Raw genomic sequence first — 23,269 nt, forward strand, 5'->3', positions numbered from 1 at the left:
GACACACATAAAACAAGCTTATGTATTGTATTGATCTGTTGATGATGTTGTGACCAGAGGTTCTCAGGAGCCTGACCCTGTGTTTCCTCTAGAAGCAATGATTCCGTATTTGCTAATTTAGTGTTCACAATTTCATGTAATTGCTGTAACTTAAATGAATTGACTCAATTAATACTCAATACATTCATTTTCAACTTTCTCAGTTTTGCTTCTGGTCTTAGGAAGCATCTCTGAAGGAGTTCAGGGATATTAATAATTTTAACAGGGCAATGAATGCTCACTGAAATAATACAAACACAATTTTCTCTTTCTGGCTTCCAGAGCCCCTTGTAATGACTTGTCATAAAATATTATTTCTTATTTAGTTAAAAATTAAATTTTTGGACACTAGACTAAACAGCCTTCCAAGAGAATTTTTTTTTTTTTGTCAGAAATTAAGTATTTTCAACTTAGCAGGTGGTGCAGTTTCTGTCACAACTATTCAACTTTGCCATTGTGGTGGGAAAGCGACAATAGATGGTATGTAAATAAATGGTTGTGACTGTGTTTCAATAAAAACTTTATTTACAGAAATGGGCAACTGGCTGGATTTGGCCTGTAAACTGCATGCAGTTTGCTGATCCTTGATTTTGTGTAATGTTGACTGTCGGGTTATGTTATTTATTCATTTACTAGAATGAATTTATTATTTATTTGTTTACAAATCATAGAAAGTAAAATAAAAAAATTCATAACTGTGTTTCTCTGTTGGTAGTACTGATAGTGATAATAATTGCATGTGGTGAGCATTTATTAAATGCTAGGCACTATGCTACCCACTTTATACTATATTTTATTTTCCCAGTATAGCCCTGTGAGGCAGTACAATGATTATTATCTCATTTTTCAAAGATAGAAACTAAGGCCCAGAGATGGGAAATAACTCATTTAAGGTCACAGAATTAGGAAGTGGTACATGCTGGTCCCAGGATAATTTTGACCTTGTAGCCAACATGCAAAATTTTTTGCCTAACTTTTCCTTATTTTCTGATATTTTACTGGTTTTGAGATGTTGTATAGCAGCTTAAGCTTTTCTGAAAAAAAATTTATTCAGTTGATGAATAAGTAGCTGAGTGTGGGTTTTAGTTCTAATTTTTTAGTTTTTCAAAATTAGCTTGTTTTTATTTCTTTCTAAATTTCCAAATGTATTCTAAAAGAGGAATTTACCTAAATGTGAGGCTTTGCTACTTTGCTCTCTGCTGGGAGATTTGTTTATTTTGTTCTTGTTTCTATAATATCCTGATTAAAGGATTAGAAAGCCTTTTGCTACATTTGAGTCAGTAATACCACCCTACGCCACACACTCGGGGGACATAGATTTGTATTTGTTGAATGAATAATAACTTAGTAGCAACATAACCTTCTTTTCTGTAACTATGTTGACTGTTCTTCACATTGCCCATGTCTGCTGGGAACAGTTCTCAGAATTAGCAGAGGATTTACATCAGTAATAAGATGTAGGCTGTGGAAATGACTAGGTTGGAGTTGTGAATATTAAAAAAGTGGGCTTATGGTTTCAGAGTAGAGATACTTGTTTAGCTATTGCAGGTGAAGCTCCACCCTCAATATCTCCTATATGTTTAGTTCTCACTTGCTTGATCAATCTTTTATCTGTACTTAGTATTTGACAGCTACAATTAGGAATCCAAACATAATCAACCTTGTTCCTGGAAACTCAAAGCCTCACATCAACTGATAAGTGGTCTCTTTCTATCTCTACCTCTGTATCTCTCTATCTATACATCTATATCTAATCTAATCTAATCTAATCTAATCTAATCTAATCTAATCTAATTTAATCTAATCTAATCTACCTACCATCTACCTATTCTTCTATCAATAGAAAGAGTGCTTTAAATGAGGTATTATGAGAAGAGTATTGTAGGAACACAGAGGGAGGCAAAACTCACTGCCTGGTTGGGGCAGGGAGGTCTTTTATGAAGAGGGTCATTTTTGAGTTAGGAATGGGAGTTTTCCAAATAGAGTAGGTAGATTGGTCAGCATCTCCAGAGAAAGAAGACCACAGCAGCAAGAAAGAAGATGAAATATTTTGGGAATGATATGAATTTTGCTATAGTTGGGAAAGGGTGGGGCAGATGGTGAAGCTGATAAAACAAATTGGAGCCAGATTGTGAAATGCAAGTAGTGATAAAGAAGACTTTGCAAATCTTTAATTAGGGTGCTGCATGATCAGAGCTTTATAAAAATAATTCTGGTGACAGTGTGAAGCAGAGGAAATTGATGAGGAAGTCCAGCGACTAATGGGTTGTACATTTTCTGCCTTCCAGCTTTCTCCTGTGCTTCTGGAGAGTACCTAGAAATGAAGAACCAGGTATGCAGTAAGTGTGGCGAAGGCACCTACTCCTTGGGTAGTGGCATCAAATTTGATGAATGGGATGAATTACCAACAGGATTTTCCAATGTTGCGACATTCATGGACACTGTGATTGGCCCTTCTGACAGCAGGCCAGTTGGCTGTAACAAGTAAGAACCCAAAGGAATCTTTGGATCTTGACTGAATAGTTGAGAAGGGCGTAGTTGCTCTTTTCTAGAAAGAAGTTGAGGATAATCTTGGTAGTGATTGGGATTATAGATAAGATAATTGGAAAGAATCATATTTTTTTGGAGTCTTTACAAATAATGTAGCTGAATTTTCATGAAGTTAAAATAATTGTTCTCCAGACATAATAGATGCCATATGCAAAATTGTGATAAAGCTATTATAAAAACAAATTAATTTTCTAATATTTTTATGACTTCACTCAAGCCAGTGGTATTCCTACAAACCATTCTCTAATATTTAATGAACAATTTTAGATTTTTGTTCCTTTGAAAGGAATAATGTGTAACCTTTATTTAGACACTCAATTATCTCTTGTAAGAGAGAATGGGTTAAGTACCTGAGGTGGAAATCTTGTTTGCTAATTTCTACCTCTTATAGGAGGTTATATTAGCTTTGCCTATGTCGCTGCTGGAGGAACTACTTTTGAATCTGAGTTACATAACTTGTGAACAGAAGGAAGAGGATTCTGAATGCTAACATAAAATACCTCTTGGTTTTGTTTCTGCAGCTCTTCTTGGATTCCTCGTGGAAATTACGTAGAGTCAAATCGTGATGACTGCACTGTGTCTTTGATCTATGCTGTGCACCTCAAGAAGTCAGGTTACGTCTCTTTTGAGTACCAATACGTCGACAACAACATCTTCTTTGAATTCTTTGTAAGGCCTTTTATTTTCAGAAATTTACTCTTTAAGGGACATTCATGTAAAATTTTTCTTAATCACTTGTTTCCATTACACTTTATGCCTCCTTGGTTTTTTTTTTTTTTTTTTTGCATTAACTGAATCTTTTAATAATAAAATAAAACTTTACTTTTTTCTATAATATTTTATTTTCTGGTTAATACTATTTCTTTACCACTGAGCTCTTGCCTTTTACAATAACATTGGGCTTTTTTAACTTTTGGTTATGATCATTAGATATCCATTTGGTGTAGACCTTTTGCGTGACAAATATTTTCCCCAAGATTCATTTTAATTGTGATTTTTTTTATAGCTGCAGATGCTATTTTGTTTAAAATATGTCTTCACCTATTTTAGTTTTTGTTTAAAAAGTTTTTTTTCTTTGCAATTTCAAATATTTGAATTATTTAGGTGTATTCATGGGAATATTTCAGAAGCAGGAGTCGCTATATGTTTCTGGTCTGTCAGTTTTGTGCAATCTAAAGGAATTAGTGAATGGCGTATAGTTGATGTCTCTGATAAGAGATTAAATAGCATTATAGAATACAGGATAAAATAATAGTCTAACAGAATAGACTATTACCACTAAAATTATTTAACTATTTTATATAAACTGTAGCTAATCTAGCAAACATTTGTTTTGGCAATGACTCAAATGCTTGATTAAGAAAATGTTTTCAGATTGACTTCTTATACCAAAAAAAGTGTGTGTTGTGCAGGTAGCTTAGAAAACATTTTGTAAGCTATTTCTGTGGTCCAGATCTCAGGAGCAAATGTATTAACAATTCTAAAACAAATTTATATTGCTCTTGATAATGGAAATTTCTAAGTCGAAAGTTTGGTAGGAAGAGAGATTTTCCATGAAAGTATGAGCCTTAGATTTGAAGTCAAGAGATTCTGGCTTTAGTCCCATCTCTGCAATTGCTGGCTGTGTGTATTATTGGGTAATTAAGTTAACTTTTCGGCCCTCAGCATTCTCTTTTGTAAAGTGGATTGTGTGACAAGACCTTCTACGGAGGCTCCTAGCTCTAATTATCCTTTGGTGAGTTTGAAATGTTAAGCAACATTCAAACTAATTTGTTTTTTAAGGTACTTCTTGTTTGCAAAACCCTTCTGAGAGTGAATGATTACCTATATTATGGGACATTTTGCAATATTACTGAAACTAAAATAAAGTTATAAAGCAAGGCAATTAAATACTTGTTCAAACAAGCATTTAGTTTTATGTTGTCCAGCAAGTGCTTTGAGAGTTGTCAGTAAAGGAACTCTGGAGGCAGGAAGTTTCATTACTTCTTTTCAGTGATGCCTTTCTTCTTCCAGTTGTAGACTGAAAAGGGATGGCACATTCATGTTCCTTCTTTTATTAATGTTTTAGCTTTGTAGGTTGTGATTTATTGACTCAGAGGTTCAGCATGCTAATGGTTAATGGAAAGGAAATGTCTATAGACTGAAAGATGTAGTTATACCTGTGGACTGGATGTAATTTAAAGCAATATAGTACTTAATTTTAGAACTATGGGGGGCTTTCATTCAGGCCACTCCGCCTCCATTTTTAATGATGAAACTGAAACCTAGAGTAACTGGACCAAGGTTATACCATTACTGGTTACTTTTAGAATGAATAACAGAACTCACGTCTCCACAGAATGTTACAGTAACACATGGTGTCTGATTTCGGCTGAAAAAAACTTTCAGCCTATTCAAATAATGACCACCAAAGGTATATTCAGGATCCATGTCTGTTTTAAAATGGTTTAACCCTTTAAAATGGCCATTATGCTTATAATATAAACAGGATACTTAAATTTAATTAAAACTAATATTCTCAGTAGCAGAAATTCTCTACTACTGACAAATTTTCTCAGATATTTGGATGGTAAAAGGATCTATTTTATAGTTAGGAAGTCTTTAGGAAATCTCTCTGATGGAGAACATTTTAATGTTGTTTATAAACCAGTCAGGAGGATGAATGAAATGGCAAAATGATTTAGAGAAGAAACAAAGAGCCATTTTGGTGGAAGTAGTATAGGTGATGAGATCTTACTTTAACCCTACTCTGTTGCTGACGATTGTGCAATACTGTAAAGATGGCCTAATTTTTGGTGTTTCTGTCATCTTTGTAAACCTGAAAAAGTGCTAGTCCAACCTCTAGGCATTTTGAAAGAATTTTCTGGAAAGCATGAAGTGTTCGATGCTGAAGATATTAGCTGTAGTCATTTGAATTGGTGTTGCAAATGATTAACATTTACCTCCAAATAAAAATTTGAGACTTTGACTTTAACCATAGCCATTTACCTACACATTTGGGTTAAGTCCTGGAGAAGTGAAAACAGAACAGACTTCATTTATTTATTAACTTAAGATTTAACTGCCCGGAATATTATAAAATTAAACTTTCTTTTTATACCATTGGGCCTGCATGGTGAATGCAAGCTTTTAAAACAATTTGGTAAGTTTGGTAGATTTTTGTACTGACTTTTTCTCTTTGTGGAACTTTCAGCATTAACTGTTCTCTCCTCTTCTCTCTTCTCCTAGCTCCTCCCTACTTCTCAGCGAGCTAGACTTTTTGTTAAAATAATAGCAATGCTTTACCTAGAAACACTGACTCATATGCAGTTGTCACTTAGGCTCCAAAGGTCTTGATGTGTTTACTTGTTGAGAATTACTCATGGCCATTGTTCAGTATGTATTGAAAGAAATTCTTGCAGCCTGTCCTTGCTGAGTAAGAAATTTAATTAAAGCCATTATTCAAGAAGATATACGGGGACTGTTGTGTTTAATCCACAGATTCAAAATGATCAGTGCCAGGAGATGGACACCACCGCTGACAAGTGGGTCAAACTCACAGACAATGGAGAATGGGGCTCTCATTCTGTAAGCTTCTCTTTGTTCTCCTCTCCTACCAACTCCCTTCTTCTCTTGCCTTTTCCCGACCTTTTTTAAAAAATTTATTTTAAGAAAAAAAAAGAAGACAAAAATTATTTATTAATTTAGACAGTTTCCACTTAGAAAAGATATTGCTCCTAAGTTTCAAGGATGTGGGCTCTTTCTAGTTTTTTTTTCCTACTTTTCTCTTTCTCTTTAAGCCTTTCTTTTCTCTTTCCCATCGTACTCTAACTTTCCTCCTTTTCAAGGGGGACATTAACAAGAAATAAGGCTATTCAAGATAATATTCAAAACCTCTGAGTGTGTAAGTTTACAGATGTGCCTGTCACATGGAAGAGAATCAGTGGCTCTTCATGTTGAAAGGATCCTTGGGTTTTTCATGTAGCTTTCTCTGCAATCTCCCCAAAAAGTAATTTTCAAGCTTGTCTTTTTGGAGACTGTGCCGACTCTCTTGTTGGACAGCTCTGATTATCACAAAATTCATCCATGTTTGGAGCCTAAACCTACTTTCTATCTATTTGCCACCTATTGGTAAAAGTTTTATGCCCTCTGAAAAATACCTTTGCACTGAATAAAATAACTGCCTAATTTTCCACATGATAACTATAAATGCTTGAAGGCAATTATCAGGTAACACAGTCAATGTAGCTCTTATTATTTGAGGTGCTGTCCTTTTGGAATGAGACATATATTTAAAATCTAAATCTGGCTTATAGTAGTTGTGTTTCTTTAGGCAATTGGCTTAATCTCTTTGAATCTGATTTTTTCAAGTAAGAAATAGGACCAATCTTGAGGGTTAAATGAGATAATATATGGGAAGGGCCTGTGCAGTGCCAACAATATGGATTGAACTCTACTTCGTCCTTGTCTTTGTGTTGTAGCAGGTACCGCATCTTTGAGTGATTAATACAATGTACCCTTTCAGAGTATTTTTTGATCTGCAATACTACGTATGACCCATTCACCTAAGCATTCAGTCAGTTGGGCTTTGAAGGTACAAATAACCCTTGGCAACAAACATGCTTTCTTCACTTCTAAAGACTTCATACAAGCAGAAAGTACTTAACACACAACTTCTCTGAATCTCTGGCAGGGTCAGGTGGTTGGATATGTTTATACCACTTGAATTTGGCCAGCCAGAGACTACAGAGAAGAATAAGGGCGGCAAATGAGAAAGCAAGCAACCCTTAAAATTAGATTTTTTTTTTTGCCTGAATCAGCATGAAATTTCTAGATAGGTAGTTTGATTTATAATTAGAAAAATATCTTGGTGGCAAAGGAAGCAAATGTTAGACATGGTATCATTTACGTTCTGGAGTCATAGAGTTAAAGCAGTTTATTTCATAAGAACAATCCTATTTTCTCTTGTCACTGTTGCAGTATTGTTTATCAAATGAATTTAAAGAGAAGTAAACTCATTCTGCTGCCTTTTTATTTTCAGAGCTCAAAGTCTACTTACGAATAGTGGCAACCAATAAACATGTGTTTGGGCTGAGTGCCTTCATTCTCTAAAATGAGTCCCTTTTTACTTGTATAAACCAGGACTTTATACATGTAGTTTGAAGATCATTTTTTCTTTTTGTTTAGACTTGAAGGATTTTCTTTTCCTTCTTTATTACTATATTTTTTGGATTGGCAAACATTTTTTTTTTTTAAGGAAATGTGAACTTAAGCATAGCTTAGGTCTGAATTTGTGGGTTCTAAATTAATGGTGTTTCATTATAATGCAAAGACAAATGTATGAGGGATTAGCTTTCAGATGTGGTTGAATGTAGCACGGCTTATCTGACTTTAATATTTTTCTTCTGTTTTTCTGTATAGGTAATGCTAAAATCTGGCACAAACATATTATACTGGAGAACTACAGGCATCCTTATGGGTTCTAAGGCAGTCAAGCCAGTGTTGGTAAAAAATATCACAATTGAAGGTATTTCACAGCAATCTGTTTTAGTAGTCACCAGTCACATTTTGTATTGAGTTAAAATATTGATTGAATTGTTGGTTTGGCTAGCTCAAGTGTTTATTGGACAGAAATTAATATATTAGGTATCATACATGTCTAGAGACCCTGGTTTTATTCCTATTTTCTTTTCTTTCTTTTTTTTAACCCTTAAACTGGATTATTTAATCTGTGTGAAAAAATAAACATGATAATTTTAGGTATCTTTAAATAAAAGAAAAAAATATTTGTTAATAAGAGCTTATTATTCATTTGTGAAATATCTAGTGTCATTTAGCTTATTCAGGTCACTGCTGTATCCTTAAAAATAACAATAAAATAAACATCTTGGCCTGACCGTCTTCTAAATCTTTTGTGCTCCTTCTGAACCAGCTGAGCCTTTGTGGCCCAGGAGATCAGCCAATAAACCCTTGTATGGTTCATTCTCAGTTAGGGCTACTTATAATTAAAGCAGTGATTCACCGTTATTAAAGTTTGACGTGTGTTTTTTTTGAATTCTTGTTCCCTGATTCTAACTCATTAGTCATAGGGACATCTGCTGGCAAAGGCTGGAATTACAAACTAGAAGAAAAGTTGAGTCCTTCCTAGGGTCTGTTAAGTCTTGCCTGTGATTTAGTGAGCAGACGATAAAAAGGGAGCAGGTAGTCGAAAGATCGGAGAACGTTAACTTATAGAATTGGAGGAGACCTTAGAGTTTCTCCCACTTCTGATTTAGTGGAGTTGTCTTTCGACAACTGAGTTTATACATTTGCTATACTACTATCAAATCTCAGTCTCCTGTTTAAAGTGTTTGCTCTACTTACTGTGTTTAATTTAGTATCTATCCCTGTTTCCTGTACACAGTAAACATTTTCTTGGTGTTGAATTAATGAGAAAAGATTTGGGCTGAGCTTAATAATTCTCATTTCTGATAGAGGCTGCAAGAAGGTGCTGATTTGCTTGTTGCTGTTGGATCCTCCCTCCTATGCTCTGTTTGTCATTACCACACAGGAGTGGCATACACATCAGAATGCTTTCCATGCAAGCCAGGCACCTTCAGCAACAAACCAGGTTCGTTCAACTGCCAAGTGTGTCCCAGAAACACCTATTCTGAGAAAGGAGCCAAAGAATGCGTAAAGTGTGCAGAGGACTCCCAATTTTCAGGTACGTCTAGTCTTTGACAGTTTATACTCTTTGTTCTTTTTAAGTTTGTCGAGTGTATAGTCATAAGCCAGAAGTCACATATAAGTGTGATGGGAACAGTGGGGCTGACACCATAGTGCTGAAGTGAATCAATTTTGAATGGATGAAAATGATTTCTTTTATTCCTTTCGGCATAACTTTTCCTTTCGTTTATAATTTTTTTTTTCCTTCTTCCCCGGTTACTTTTTTGGTTTTTTTTTTCTTAACTTAAATTCCATTTCTTTTTTTCTTTTTGGTTGTTTTTTGGGCTTAATTTTTTTTTTGGAACTTTTTTTTTGGGTTTTTAATGATAATAGAATAAATCTAATGTCTTCTTGGAAAACTATGATATGTTCCATGTGTATCATGGGAACACTTATTTGCTCTAGAGAAGATAAAAATGTAAGCCCTTATTTTCTTTATGCCTACCTAAATTCCTCTGGTATGGTTATTTTTACTTTTTAGTTGTTTTCTTTTGTTGTTTTGACTGTTTTCCTTTCCTTTGAGTCAAAAAGGAATCAACTCATTTCTGAGTGCATTTTTATGTTGCAGAGGAAGGATCCAGTGAGTGTATGGAACGCCCTCCCTGTACCACAAAAGACTATTTTCAGATCCACACTCCATGTGATGAAGAAGGAAAGGTACCGGCAGAGTTCAGTGAACTCCATTTCATATTTATTTAGTACTCTTCTCAATTTGAGCAGACAATAATGTGTTCATGAGAGAGTTAAATGAGCTGATTTATAACACATGCATGTAAGTAGTACAGAGGAAATTTAAGAATGTATATTCTGAAGGCTGCCTTTCTGGCTTTGATTTTCTAGTCTACTAATTAGTGCTATGGGTAAGTTATTTGCTGTCTCTAGGTGTCAGTTTTTTTCATCTGTAAAATGGGGATAATATCAGTCTCTATTTCATAAGGCTTCTATGAGAATATTCAATGTAAGGTTCCCAGCACAGTGCCTGGCACATAATGACTGCTTAATAAATTACTCCTATTTTTAAGTTATATGTTTCGAGAAGTAACAATATCAGGAGCACCATAGCCTTAAAATGTGTCCTGTCACTCACAGGATAGAAATATAGCAAGTTTTCACTTAACGTCTTTGATAAGTCTGAAACTTTAAGGGAAACGATGTATAAGAAAACCAATTTACCATAGGCTAATTGATATCTAAAAGTTAAATACCTTTGCCATTTCGTCAACGTTATACTGAAACAAGAAAGGATGTCAAATGAAGCCACATTATTCAAGGACCTGTTCTATCCTGTAACTTCTCTTTAATTATTTGGATACTCAGTAAGCTTTTACAGAAAGAGCCATGCAGCCACTGGCTAATTCAGTTATGACAGATTACTGTGTAATTGCATTTAGAAGATGCAAAGTAATTACCATATAAACAGTACTTAACTAGAGGAAGAATGCACACATGAACTCTGCAGTTAACCTGCCATTCTCTTAATTAAAGTGTTAGCCTACACCAGCCTATGTCAGTCGGAGAAGCTGAGATTAAAGTGGCTACAATGCAGCATTTCTGTGTATTTACATTTTTGAAATTGTGACATTGAATTTCTTGGCCTAGTTTGGAAAATACACATAGATGTCAGTATTGCTTTATTTTCTTAATTTTGTATCCTTAGTTTCTAATCTAATATATATATAAATACATATATATTTATGCATATATATTTATAAAAAAACATATTTACATATTTATAAGTATACATATTTATAAATGTATATGTATGTATTTATATATATACACACATATGTATATAGACACAAATATATATATTGTTATTACTCTTACCCTTAGTCCTTAAGATTTTTTTAAAGAATTTGTTTTTGAATGCTTAAGATCAGGTTTGTTCTAGTATTTCCAGTACAACAAGTACTTACTAACAGAATAATTCAAGGGAAGGCCAATTTAAATTAGTAGAAAGTTTTAATGATTAGAAATACATCTATTACTTTTAATAAGAACAGTAATTCAAACTAACAGCTCTTAAATGACAAGGAGTTATGAAGTAAGAGCTTGATGGCCCTACAATAATGGCCAAGTAAGGGTTATTTCTATTTAGAAAATATATGTAGAGAGCCACTTAGTTGGCTTGCAAGTAATTTGGAATAATGTTTCTTTAGCTAAGCTTTTCTTAGCTAAACTTGCGTTATTAATAAGAAAAGCTAATTAAATTTAGTTTATTCTATATAATAATCACCAATTCAGCATTATTAAAACTTAAATGAATGAGATCTAACATATAAATGTATCTTGTTTTTGCTATAATAAAAATATTCAAAAGTCATAGTTTTATTATGTCATTGAATGATGTGACAAAAATCTAATTGACCTTGGCCTTAAGGAAGTAAGGCCATGTATCAAATATAAAATGCACAGAATACATACACACACACATATATGCCCATGTGTACATGTACAGACATGTTGTATATGCACATACACACAAGTTATGCTTTCCTATTTATCTGCATGAACTCTTAACATGTCTTCAGTATAAAACAAAACAATGGACTAGCACCCCATAAACTGGGTGATTCTTTAAAAAGTGATTTGAGACTTATTTCAAGATAAATGTTTCTAGCTTCAGTAGTAAATAAAAACTAGTGGGAACTTAAATAAGAGATACAGTGAAAAGTATAGATTTGAATTAGAATGTTTTCTGTTTTTATTGTTGTTACTATTGCAACATTTTCATTTGTTCTGATTTCATCTATTTAAAAAGTATTTTATTTTTGTTTGGAATAGTCTGGTGATGTGCCAATAGTTTAGTGATATTTCCCAGGTTTTCAATTACTTTGTTTTGGCTCTTTTTGTCTTGTCATACTCCCGTTGATCTTATTTTCCCTTGCTTGGAAAGGATCATCAAGGGAAATGACTATTGTGATATACAGACTTTGAACATTATAATTTATATGACACAGAAATGTTACAAGTTTTTGTGTTCATTTGGACGCTTGACTATTTGATTGATTCCTGCCTATAGGACATTTTTCAGGAAAATTTTAATTGGTAATGAGAACCATTTTAATCCTGATTAGAGGCTCTCATTAACATCTTGAAAAATGTGGAATGCCTACTCATTAATTTATTCAGTGAATTTTACTGAGCATTGGTTATATACAGAGTGCTTGGAGTTGAAGGCAGAGCACAGGAAAGGCAGAAGAAGAACACAATGTCCACACAGATTGTAGAGCAGTGGTTGTCAAACTTTAATGTGCGTCAGACTCACCTGGAGGTTTTTCTCCCTTTTTTTTTGTTTGTTTGTTTCAGTAGATCTGAGAGGGGCCTGAGAATTTATATTTCTAAGAAGTTTCCAGGAATTCTGACTCTGCTGGTCGAGGAGTTCAGTAATTTGAAAACCACTAGTCTAGACTTTAGAGGAAGATATAGTCAATCAAAGAAAATGAATAATTATCTTCAATTATGATTAGTGCTATAGCAGAGAAGTCTGAACTTTATAGGGACCTGACCTAGTCTGGGGAGGCTTCAGAGCTGTATGAAACCTAAACAAGAGCATGGAAAAGAAAAGAGAGTATTTCTGCGAGAGGCAGCAAGATGGTGAAAACCTGACGTGGGAGGGAGCCTGGTGTGTCTGAAGAACTAAAGGGATATGAGTATGACTGCAGTGTGGGGCAGTGGGTAGAGACTTGCATGCAGTAGATGCAACTAATGTAGGCTAGTGCTAGAATTTGTGTGGTTTTATAATACTGAGTTAACTTGAATGTTTTATGTGTTTTCTTTTTAAATTTCTTAGAGCTTACGTTGTACAAACATTGAGGTACACCCATATAGCTGTATACAAATGCATACACAGATTCAGTGCCTGAGATTTGAGCTCAAAAAAATGTTGACCAGTGACAAAGGACAAGTATTCATTAAGAGAAGGCTTCTTTTAATGTTAGTAAGATATTTGATAGAACTTCTCATGATCTTCCTAGGGATACAATACAATAGTGTACTAAATGATATAGCTAAGTAGATATATGGGTAATCAAAGAATTGTATGTAAAATATTTGATTTAATAAATGGATATCAACTAGGAATGTAGTTGATATTAACTAGGAGTATAGTTGGTATCATATTTGCCATAGGGATATAAATTTAGCAAAGAATTCATACATATTCTAACTCATATCAAGAAGAATATGAGTTCAGATGACTCATTTTCAACATTCCATTTAAAAATTCTTAACTTGCATAAAGACATAAGGAATAAGCAAATTTATCAAACTATAAATCAGTAAAGCTGGGAAGAATGACAGAACTATGATTGAGAAAGATGCCAGTGTGATCGAACAATAAGATTAAATTAGTAAACTCAAAAATTTATTATGTAAAAGGAAGTCTCAGATGTAAAAAAGAGAAGATATTACTTGCCAAAAAGATTTCCAAGAGAATACAAGCTTTAGAAGAACTGGCTCACCAAATAAGAAGTGCAATCTATATATATTTAAAGGGAAAAAATCTCCCAAGAATCCAAATGATAGTTTTCAATTAAACTGTTCATGGTTTAAAAGCACGTCTCTCACTTATCTTTCATATCCACAAAAGCAGTCTCATATTTGCTTGCAAAAGTCAGGGGGATGCAATTGTTTTTGTTAGAGAGTCAGCAACTTATAGAAAACGCTTAAAGTTTTATTTATTTTGGTTAGTAGAACTAGACAGAGTAGCTTTTTATTTTGGTTTGTTTTATGGTTAAATGTGGTGGTTTCTCCTGTCCCAACAACCCCTACCCTGATTGTGGGCTGTGATGCACATGTTGCTTTGTAATGATGGCAAAGCAAGGTATCAATTTTGCTTCTATATTTGGGAATAATTATAAAATTATGTTAGTGAATTTAAAAAGTACTTTTTAAAATTGAGGTGTGGGAAGGGGGCAGGAGTCTCTTGACTCACATGTCTGGGAAGTCAATATGGAGCAAACAACTTTATCAAGACTTTCTCTTGTTCTTCTTACTGATATTCTTGGCTCATTTGATTTCCTTCTCAGGCAGGCTCTTTCCTGTGAAAGCCACTATCATCCTCACAGCTTTTGGTTATAGGAGCACAGACTAAAATTTCTCAGAAGACTCTGGTTTGCCCTGCTTGAATCACAAGCCCATCTCAGATCACCCATTCAGTCCAGGAGCATGGGCTACTCTAGTTGGACAGCTTAGTTCACCTGCTAATCCTTGTGGCTGGGGAGGCCAGACTATATAAATCCCAGATCCTTTCAGTGTCACACATGTCAGTTCCTTAAGAGAAAAAAATGACAAAGATTGTCTTGATATACTAGGAATTACCACAGAATTCTGTACATATCTCTCTTGATACTTACATGGTGATCAGAGAATGTTTGCTAGTGTTTTGGTATCAGATCAATTTATCACAATTACATGTAAAGATGACTAGTAGGGAAGAATGTTTTAGAAGGAGCCTTCTTGAAAGGAGACATTTGACTTGCAACTTGTTCACCTCTGAGTCTAGGAAATTGATGGATTGTAGAGGATTTGCTAGTATTTTGGTACCAGATTATCTAGCACTTTTCTTAATGAACTTAAATATTGCAAAGTATTCCAGATGCTCAATGTCTGTAACACAATACTTCTGAATTACATAGCAGAAGAAAGACTTAGGAGATATTAAAAAGTAGGGCATAAAGGAGTACGGGTTTCTTCCTCTATGATTCAAGCAAGTCAAATATACTTGTTTCTTAATTAGGAACACAACATGGCATTTCTCAGTGACTGGGGATTTCTGAATTTGTCTAAAGTAAAAATTTCATGATAGTCTTCTTTAAAATCTTTTTTTAAAAAACAGCTTTATTGAGATGTTTCTCATACCATATAATTCATCCACTTAAAATGTCAACTCAGTGTGTTTAGTATATTCACCCCAATCTAATTTTAGGACATTTTCTTGCCTAAAGCCCTGGCTAGAATTTCCAGTACAATGTTAAATCCTCTGATGTTTCCACATAAAGGAAGATGAGAACCCAGGCTTTTATGTGTTTAGAAAGGGGACAAGGAGGTAACCAATCCCAAGAGAAAAGAGAAAACGGCGAAGACTTCATAGAAAAGGAATCAAAATGAGCGCTGATATGTAGATGAGGACGTGCTCAAAGCAGATATGGATGTTGAACATGGCTTTGAAGGAGGAGACAGACACAACTTGGCAGAATGGTGTGGGTAATTCCAAGAGAGACAAAGGATGAATGCCCAGTAGGTTGCAACTAGAAAGGATGAAGGTTTATGAGAGGCAGGGAGGCAAACAATAGCCTGGTTGGGAACATCTGAGCTAGAACATCATTGAGCACAAGGCAGTTAGGTTGGAGTGGCAGTCGGTAGACCTTTTTAAAGCACATGTAACTGAGCTCTGATGAATTCAGCTAGCCTACAAAGCCTTGGTGCATTTGTACAGGGACATTTGAAGGAAGAAAGCAGGTAACCATAGACAAATCCAGTCTCAAATTTTGTCTAAATTTTAGTCCTCCCAGTCTTGAGTTTTATTTCAATATGAAAACCAGCTTCCAATTAATACCTACCTGTGTTTCTTTAAAATGTATTTTATTCATGCTTAATATAAGTATACTTGGACACTGTGGTTTTTCTATAATCTTAATAGCAATCTGGTACATTTTACCCTATTAAGGTTTTGGTTTCATAACACGTTTCATAGTTTTATCTCAACTTGCCAAAGAATGAATTGATTGTTTGTTTTTCACCTGCACTGTGAGCCATCTGGTGCTATGTATCATTAATATTACTTATTAGCTTTCCCCAGCCAGCCAGACTTGAAAGCATCTGTCCCCATTAGGAGAGGCACAGATTCATTTTACCTTGTGAAACAAGGCTTTATAAATAAAACTTTTATTACAGAGAATTTGAAATTTGACTTCTCAATGTTTAAATGTTTAAAGGTGGTGCACATTTTCTAATTTTTATTTTAAAAAATTTTTATATTTTTATTTTTTTCAATTATAGTTGACATATAATATTATATTAGTTTCAGTGATTACACATTTATGTATCTTATGATGTGGTCACCCTGATAAGTCCCATACTCATCTGATACCATACATAGTTATTACGATACTTCTGACTATATTCCTCATGCTATACTCTACATACCTATGACTATTTTGCAACTACCAATTTGTACTTCTTATCCCTTCCCCTCTTCACCCATTCCCCAATCTCCAATCTGACAACCATCAAAATGCTGTCTGTATCTATGAGCTTGTTTCTGTTGTTTGTTTGTTTATCCTGTTCTCTAGATTTCACATATGACATTGGTCTTTCTCTGCCTGACTTACTTCATTCAGCATAATACTCTCTAGGTCCATCCATGTTGTTGCAGATGTCTAGATTTCATTCTTTATTATGGCTGAGTAATATTCCATTGTGTGTGTGTGTGTGTGTGTGTGTGTGTGTGTGTGTGTGCGTGTGTGTGTACACCACGTCTTTATCCATTCATCCATTCATGGACACCCAAGATGCCTCCATATCTTGGCTACTGTAAATAATGCTACAATAAACCTATGGATCCACATGTCCCTTCAAAGTAGTGTTTTGGATTTCTTTGGATAAATACCCAGAAGTAGGATAACTGGATGTTTCTTTTTCTCTTGTTATAACCTTTGTTTTAAAGCCTACTTTTTTTCTGGTATAAGTATTGCTACCTTATCTTTTGAAAAATTTATTTCTGTTTTTATGAAACATCTTTTTTCATCTCTTTACTTTTAATTTGTGTGTGTCTTTTGATCTGATGTGAGTCTCTTGTAGGCAGCATATGTAAGGGTCTTGTTTTCTTATCCTTTCAGCCATTCTATCTTTGGATTGGAGCATTTAATCCATTTACATTTATAGTAATCGTTGCTAGATATGTAGTTATTGCCATTTTATTATTCATATTTTTTATATTTTTGTCTTTTTTTTGTTTTCTTCTTAAGAAAGTCCCTCTAACATTTCCTGTAATACTGGCTTGGTGATGATGAACTCCTTAGGCTTTTTCTTGTCTGGGAATCTCTTTATCTGTCCTTGGATTCTAAATGATAGCTTTATTAGGTAGAGTAATCTTTTTTGTAGGTCCTTGCTTTTCATTACTTTGAATATTTTGTACTAATCCCTTCTGGCCTATAAAGTTTCTGTTGAGAAAGCAGTTAACTAACTGCTTTTCTCTTGCTGCTTTTAAGATTCTCTCCTTGTCTTTAACCTTTGACATTTTAATTATGATGTGTCTTGGTGTGGGCCCCTTTGGATTTGTCTTGTTTGGGACTCTCAGTGCTTCCTGGACTTGTATGTCTATTTCCTTCACCAGGTTAGGGATTTTTTCAGTCATTATTTTTTGAAATAGATTTTCCATTTCTTACTCTCTCTCTTCTCCTCATATCTCTATGGTACGAATGTTGGTACACTTGATGTTCTCCAACAGGCCCCTTAAACTGTCTTCATTTTTTCAGATTCTTTTTTCTTGCTGATTGGGTGTTTTCTGCTACCTTATCTTCTGAATTGCTGATTCCATCCTCTGTTTCATCTAATCTACTATTACTTCCCTCTAATGCATTCTTCATTTCACTTATTGTATTCATTTCTGACTGGTTCTTTTTTATGTTTTCTATCTCCACTTTTATGTGTTCTATCTCTTGGTTAGGGTTCACACTGAGTTCATCTACTCTTCCTCTAAGTTTATTGAGCATTTTATCTCCAGTGTTTTGACCTCTGCATCTGGTAGATTACTTGTCTCTATTTTGTTTAGTTCTTTTTTGGGAGCTTTGTTCTGTTCTTTCATTTGGGACATATTTCTTTGTCTTCCCGTTTTGGTTGTCTATTTGTGGTTGTTTCTAGGTATTAGGTAAGGCTGCTATGTCTCCCAGTCATAGTAGAGTGGCCTTATATAGTATAGGTCTGCTATGGGTCCCAGTGGCACAGTCTTCCCTCGTCATCTGAGCTGGGTGCTCCAGGTATGTCCCTTGTGTGCATTGTATGTGCCTTCATGTTGTAGTTGAGCCTTGGTTGCTATGTGCTCATTGATGTCAAAGAGCTGTTGTGCAGGGGCTGACCCTACAGAGCAGGATTTACTTTAGCATGGGTCTGGTGACTGCCCTGTCTGCCCTTTGGGTGTGTCATCCTCAGATGTGACCCTGGATGGTACTTTGGCTCAGACTGAAGCTGGCCACTGGGCATGTAGACTGGGGCCTCCTGGGAGGGCCCCTGCTCCAGTCCTTTTTCAGCTGCAGCCTGTGCCCTGCCCAAGGCCACCTGGCATGAGCCACCAAGTGATCAACAGATGGCTGCCACCCACGCTGGACTTGGAAATGCCTTGAGAGACCAAGCTGCAAACCGAGGCCAGCAGCCACTAGTGCCAGGCTTTGGGGCTGCTTAGCAAGAGATATGGGACATGCCAAGGACAAGTCCTGCTTGTGTGAGTTTTGCGAACCTTTGGGAGATTTTAGGAAAATCCACAATATGAACCAAGACAGGCCATTTGTATGGAAAACCCACTGGCATGGGCTTGGGTGAGCCTGCAAGTAGGGAGGTACAGAGTCTTAGGGGATTATCTGGGTGGGGCAACCTGTGTTAGCCAAGTTGATGGAGATTCAGATATGGTGCCCACCTGCGTCTACAAGCTGGGTGGCAAAGCGCTTAACAAAGGAACAATGCCCTCTGTCAGTGCTTCTGTCTAGGAGAAAGCTGCCCCACCAGCTCTTGCCTTGAAGCCAGACAACTCAGCTCCTCCCCGTATGTCCTTAACACCTTTCAAGCTGCTGCCCCAGCTTTGGAGCTGAGAGCAAGTGAGTCCACCACCAAGTAACTCAATGCATGGACCCCTTAAGAGGAAAGTCTGTGACTCCCTTGGCCCTCCATCTCACTCAGCCACAATCTCCACTGGTTTTTACAGCCAAAAGTTGTGGGGACTACTCTTCCTGGCACAGGAAACCTGGGCTGGGAAGCCTGGTTTCAGCTGGGACCTCTTACTCTTCTGGGGGGACCTCTTTGGCTGAGATATTTCTCCCAATTCTCAACCAACACATGCGAGTGTGGGACCAGCCCGTTTTATGTCTCTGCCCCTCCTACCATTCTCAATTTGTTCTCTTCTGTGTGACCCCAGTTGTAAGACTTCTGTTCAGCTAGACTTCAAGTGACTCCCAATGATGGCTATTCTGTAGTTTAGTTGTAATTTTAATGTGGTTGTGAAAGGAGGCAAGCAGAGCATTTATCTACTTCACCATCTTGACTGAAAGTCTGTCTCTAATTTTTAAATATTTACTGTGCTTGGATTGAAAATCAGGTGGTTAGCTTACCTGTCAAAATATCTTTGCATATTGTTTTTACCCTTACCAAAACTGATTTTTCTTGACTCATGTTAGTTTACCATTTACTAGCTGTATATGACTTTTGGGTAAGTTATTAATAACTCTTAGCTGGAGCTTCCTCATTTATAAAATTGAGGATAATATTATCGAGCTCGCAAAGTGTCAGGGAAGATGACATAGTGTGCTCCCAGGATTAGTCCTCAGTGCACAGCCTCAGAACTACACCCATTTCTATGTGGGAACCAACTATTCCCAACACTGGAGTAACTCACACATAACTCAATACTTTTTAATTGATGTCAAAATAAATCAGCAAATTTGTGAACTAATGAGTTTTGGAAACTTATTTTTTATACTTGTTAAGCCATAATTTAAAAAAGATGATCCCCCAACATATAATGATGTTTTATTGCTTAGATTCTCTCAATTTTATATTGCCTTTCTCAGGGTAGTTGAGAACCCTTAAAGGATTTAGGATTTAATTTACTTTTTCATTTAGGAAACTCCAGCAAGAATGGACATCATTTTATAGATGGTAAGAGAGAGGCAGATGGATGAAGTGCTTGATTAAACTGTTTCATGACATAGGCTATAAAATGAATATGGAGTTGTAAAAAGGAAAAAATGTTATTTGTAATTCTATTGAGCTATCTAACTTTTAAACCATTTTCTTAAGCATCTTTCTTCACATAAGGCAGTTTACTCTTCCATAAGAGAATACTTGAGAATAAAATTGAATGGCTTAAAGAACTTACTGTATATGACTTTCTATTAACTGGAAATAGCAATAGAAAATTTCTTTAAATTCTGGTTCTCTAGCTTGAGTATTAGACTTATTATTGCTGAAGCTGTTTTAAAGGTGAATGATTACTTTCAGTAAATTGTATGTCTAATGAAGGAAGATTTTAATTTCTTTTTAAAAGCTGTATTTCGTTATGAAAGAATTTATTTTTCTCTATATGTTTAGAATACCTTCCCTCTCCACTGAGCATATTAATTTCTTTTTAAATGGCTAACTCACTTAATGTTTTGGCTTCAAAAGAGAATAATTTTATAATCACAGCTTTCTGGGTTTGGCCGAGTTACAGCTATTTTGTTATATTTTGTTTTGTGTGGGAGTGTATGCATGTGTGAGAGAGAATGAAAGGGTAAGGTTTAAAAAACTTTCCTCCTTGAAGGCAGAGGCTATCTTAATCCTGATTTTTAGAGTACATACAACAAGGCCTAAAAGCTTCAGGAGAAAATATTTTAGCTACAGCTCTTATAGTCTAATATCAAGTTGTTGGAAAAGACTCAGAGAGCAACTACCAATATTTATGAAATAACAAGACTAAAATGTGAAGCTAGATATATTCTTCTTTAAAAATAATTGTTTTCTTTTGTGATCACCATGTGAAAAGCCTAGTGATAAGTACTGTGGCTGAGTGAAAGGAAGAGAGTAGGGGAGGTCTCAAAATGAAAAAGATAGTCTCTGCATAGAAACTTTTTTTTTTTTTATGGAAGAATGAGTGGATCAAAGACTAAGGGCTGTAATCATGTTATTCATATTTTAAAGAGGAATTTCATGACAAGGAACATGCTATGTTTATGTATGTGGTAAGGCCACTTGTAGTTTAGGGTAAAAATATTTGGAAGTAATGGTCATTTTCACACCAAAGTTTCTTCCTTTTTATTTCATTTTGTTACTAATGTTTTAGATTCTCTTCAGTTTGCTCTTCTATTCTGTCACTATTTGGACTTCTCCTAAGCTGTCAGTTTAACATTTTTGTTATTGTAAGTTGAAAGCAAATAAAGGATCTTATATGACTGGCAAGCTTTTTTTTTTTTTCAGACACAGATAATGTACAAATGGATAGAGCCAAAAATTTGCTGGGAGGATCTCACAGATGCTATTAGGTTGCCCTCTTCTGGAGAGAAGAAGGATTGTCCACCTTGCAATCCTGGATTTTATAACAATGGATCATCTTCTTGCCATCCCTGTCCTCCTGGAACGTTTTCAGATGGAACAAAGGGTAGGATGTCAGTTGGTCCAGTAATTGAACCTTTAGAATAAAAATCTTGTTGGACTACTGTGGCCTTGTTCTAAGTTGTTTTTTATGAAATAATTCTTTAAAATGCATACTTATTTCATAGAGGCTGATAGAGTTGAGAGATATGATAATGGAATTATGAGACTGCAGTAGCTTATATGACATCGTAAAGATAACTTTTTAATGGCATTTTGTGTAACTTACTCTTAATGTGATACCTCTGCCTTTGGAAAATGATAAGAAAATTCCACCATATTAAGAAATTAAGGGTACATACTCCTTTTCCAGTGCATATGTGCACATATATTGATGTAAGCATAAAACATAACATCTTCTAATTCAGCTTTAGAATAATAAATCACCTTTTTGTGCTACAATAATAGTAAAAATTGCTCATTTTGATCATATGGCAATTAAAATAGTCCCTAAGTAAGTTGCTTCAAAATGTACAGTTGGGAAAATTTTACTACTTACCAAATATTGTAGAAAGTGATTACAGAATTTGTTTTAATTGGGGTAGACAAAGATTAAATGCATTTTAGTTGAAAGTATTTCACTTAAATATAGCCATGCCATATACTTAATATCCAGAGCCTTTGAGAGATAACATAAAAATGATTCAAGAGCCAAATGGCAGGTTACCAATAGTGCGGTTTATCTAAGTTACCCAAACCTTTCAAACTTCAATTTTCTCATCTGTAAAATTGTGGGTAATAATAGCTAGCTCATCATCACTGAGTAGGTTATATAAAAATGTCTCCTGTAATACTTTATACCAGGAAATGTTTGCTCCATGAACATTTTCTCTCCCTACCCCTGCTCTTACTGAGTGATAATGCAAAGTATCTTGGGTAAATTAAAAAATGGTTATAAAAGACCCTTCCATTTCAGTATAGCAGATGCTAATTTAAATCAAGTTTATTTATAAACCTAACTTTTCCCAAATCCTTCAACTCCCAGTATCATTTTTCAACATAGCTAATATTTTGAATTTCAAATAATCAGTTTATAATTAAATGGTACAATATTCTGTTCAGTTTAATAACCAATAAGAAGAGTGGAATCTTTCCTTATTCATGAGGTAGAGGGAACTGATTCTAAGATTACATGTTAAGAGAACTAGTTTCAGAATTACTCTTCTTGTGGAGGATAATTCAGTATTAGCAGTAACTCCCAGAAATGAAGGGAAAAATTATTTTAAAAGATTTTGTATTTATTTGTTTCCTTGTTCATGTTAGTCAAGCATATATAAGTATATGACCAAAAGGGAGAACTATGGCTGAAAAAAAAGGAGGTTCTTTACAGAGGGATCTGGTCATAAATTCCTACCTGGGCAGGTTATAGTGAGTAGTCATAGACCCCAGCCTATAACTTTTTCAGTGAAAGGTTTAAGCCAACCTTGTTCTTGTGCGTTTAGGTTAACACACCTTTGAAACATCAGAAGTAATCCCTCTTGAAGAGGGTATTAACCCTGAAGAGAGCACACAATCTTGTTAACTCTCCTGTAATGTAATGCTTCTGTTGTTCCTTCCCATCTTCACGTAATCTTCCTTACGTTCCCACCTTAATTTCAAATGCATGAAAGAAACTGCAGAACTGTTATTCTCTGGAGATCTCTCTGAGATCTTGCTC

The 23,269-nt window shown here is 35.1% G+C and overlaps 1 protein-coding gene across 1 annotated transcript in view; it reads left to right on the top strand.

Moving 5' to 3' along the window:
- Positions 1-23,269, top strand: part of KIAA1324L (KIAA1324 like) — a 235,517-nt gene that overhangs the window by 172,421 nt on the left and 39,827 nt on the right. The window contains exons 4-10 of the mRNA XM_023533453.1: positions 2,328-2,523; positions 3,111-3,258; positions 6,070-6,156; positions 7,990-8,095; positions 9,119-9,271; positions 9,842-9,930; positions 21,439-21,619. Coding sequence (XP_023389221.1) covers positions 2,328-2,523; positions 3,111-3,258; positions 6,070-6,156; positions 7,990-8,095; positions 9,119-9,271; positions 9,842-9,930; positions 21,439-21,619 — 960 coding nt within the window. The remainder of the gene's footprint in view (positions 1-2,327; positions 2,524-3,110; positions 3,259-6,069; positions 6,157-7,989; positions 8,096-9,118; positions 9,272-9,841; positions 9,931-21,438; positions 21,620-23,269) is intronic.

This window comes from Pteropus vampyrus, unplaced genomic scaffold, assembly GCF_000151845.1.
Source record: "Pteropus vampyrus isolate Shadow unplaced genomic scaffold, Pvam_2.0 Scaffold4, whole genome shotgun sequence".
Classification (NCBI taxonomy): Eukaryota; Metazoa; Chordata; class Mammalia; order Chiroptera; family Pteropodidae; genus Pteropus; species Pteropus vampyrus.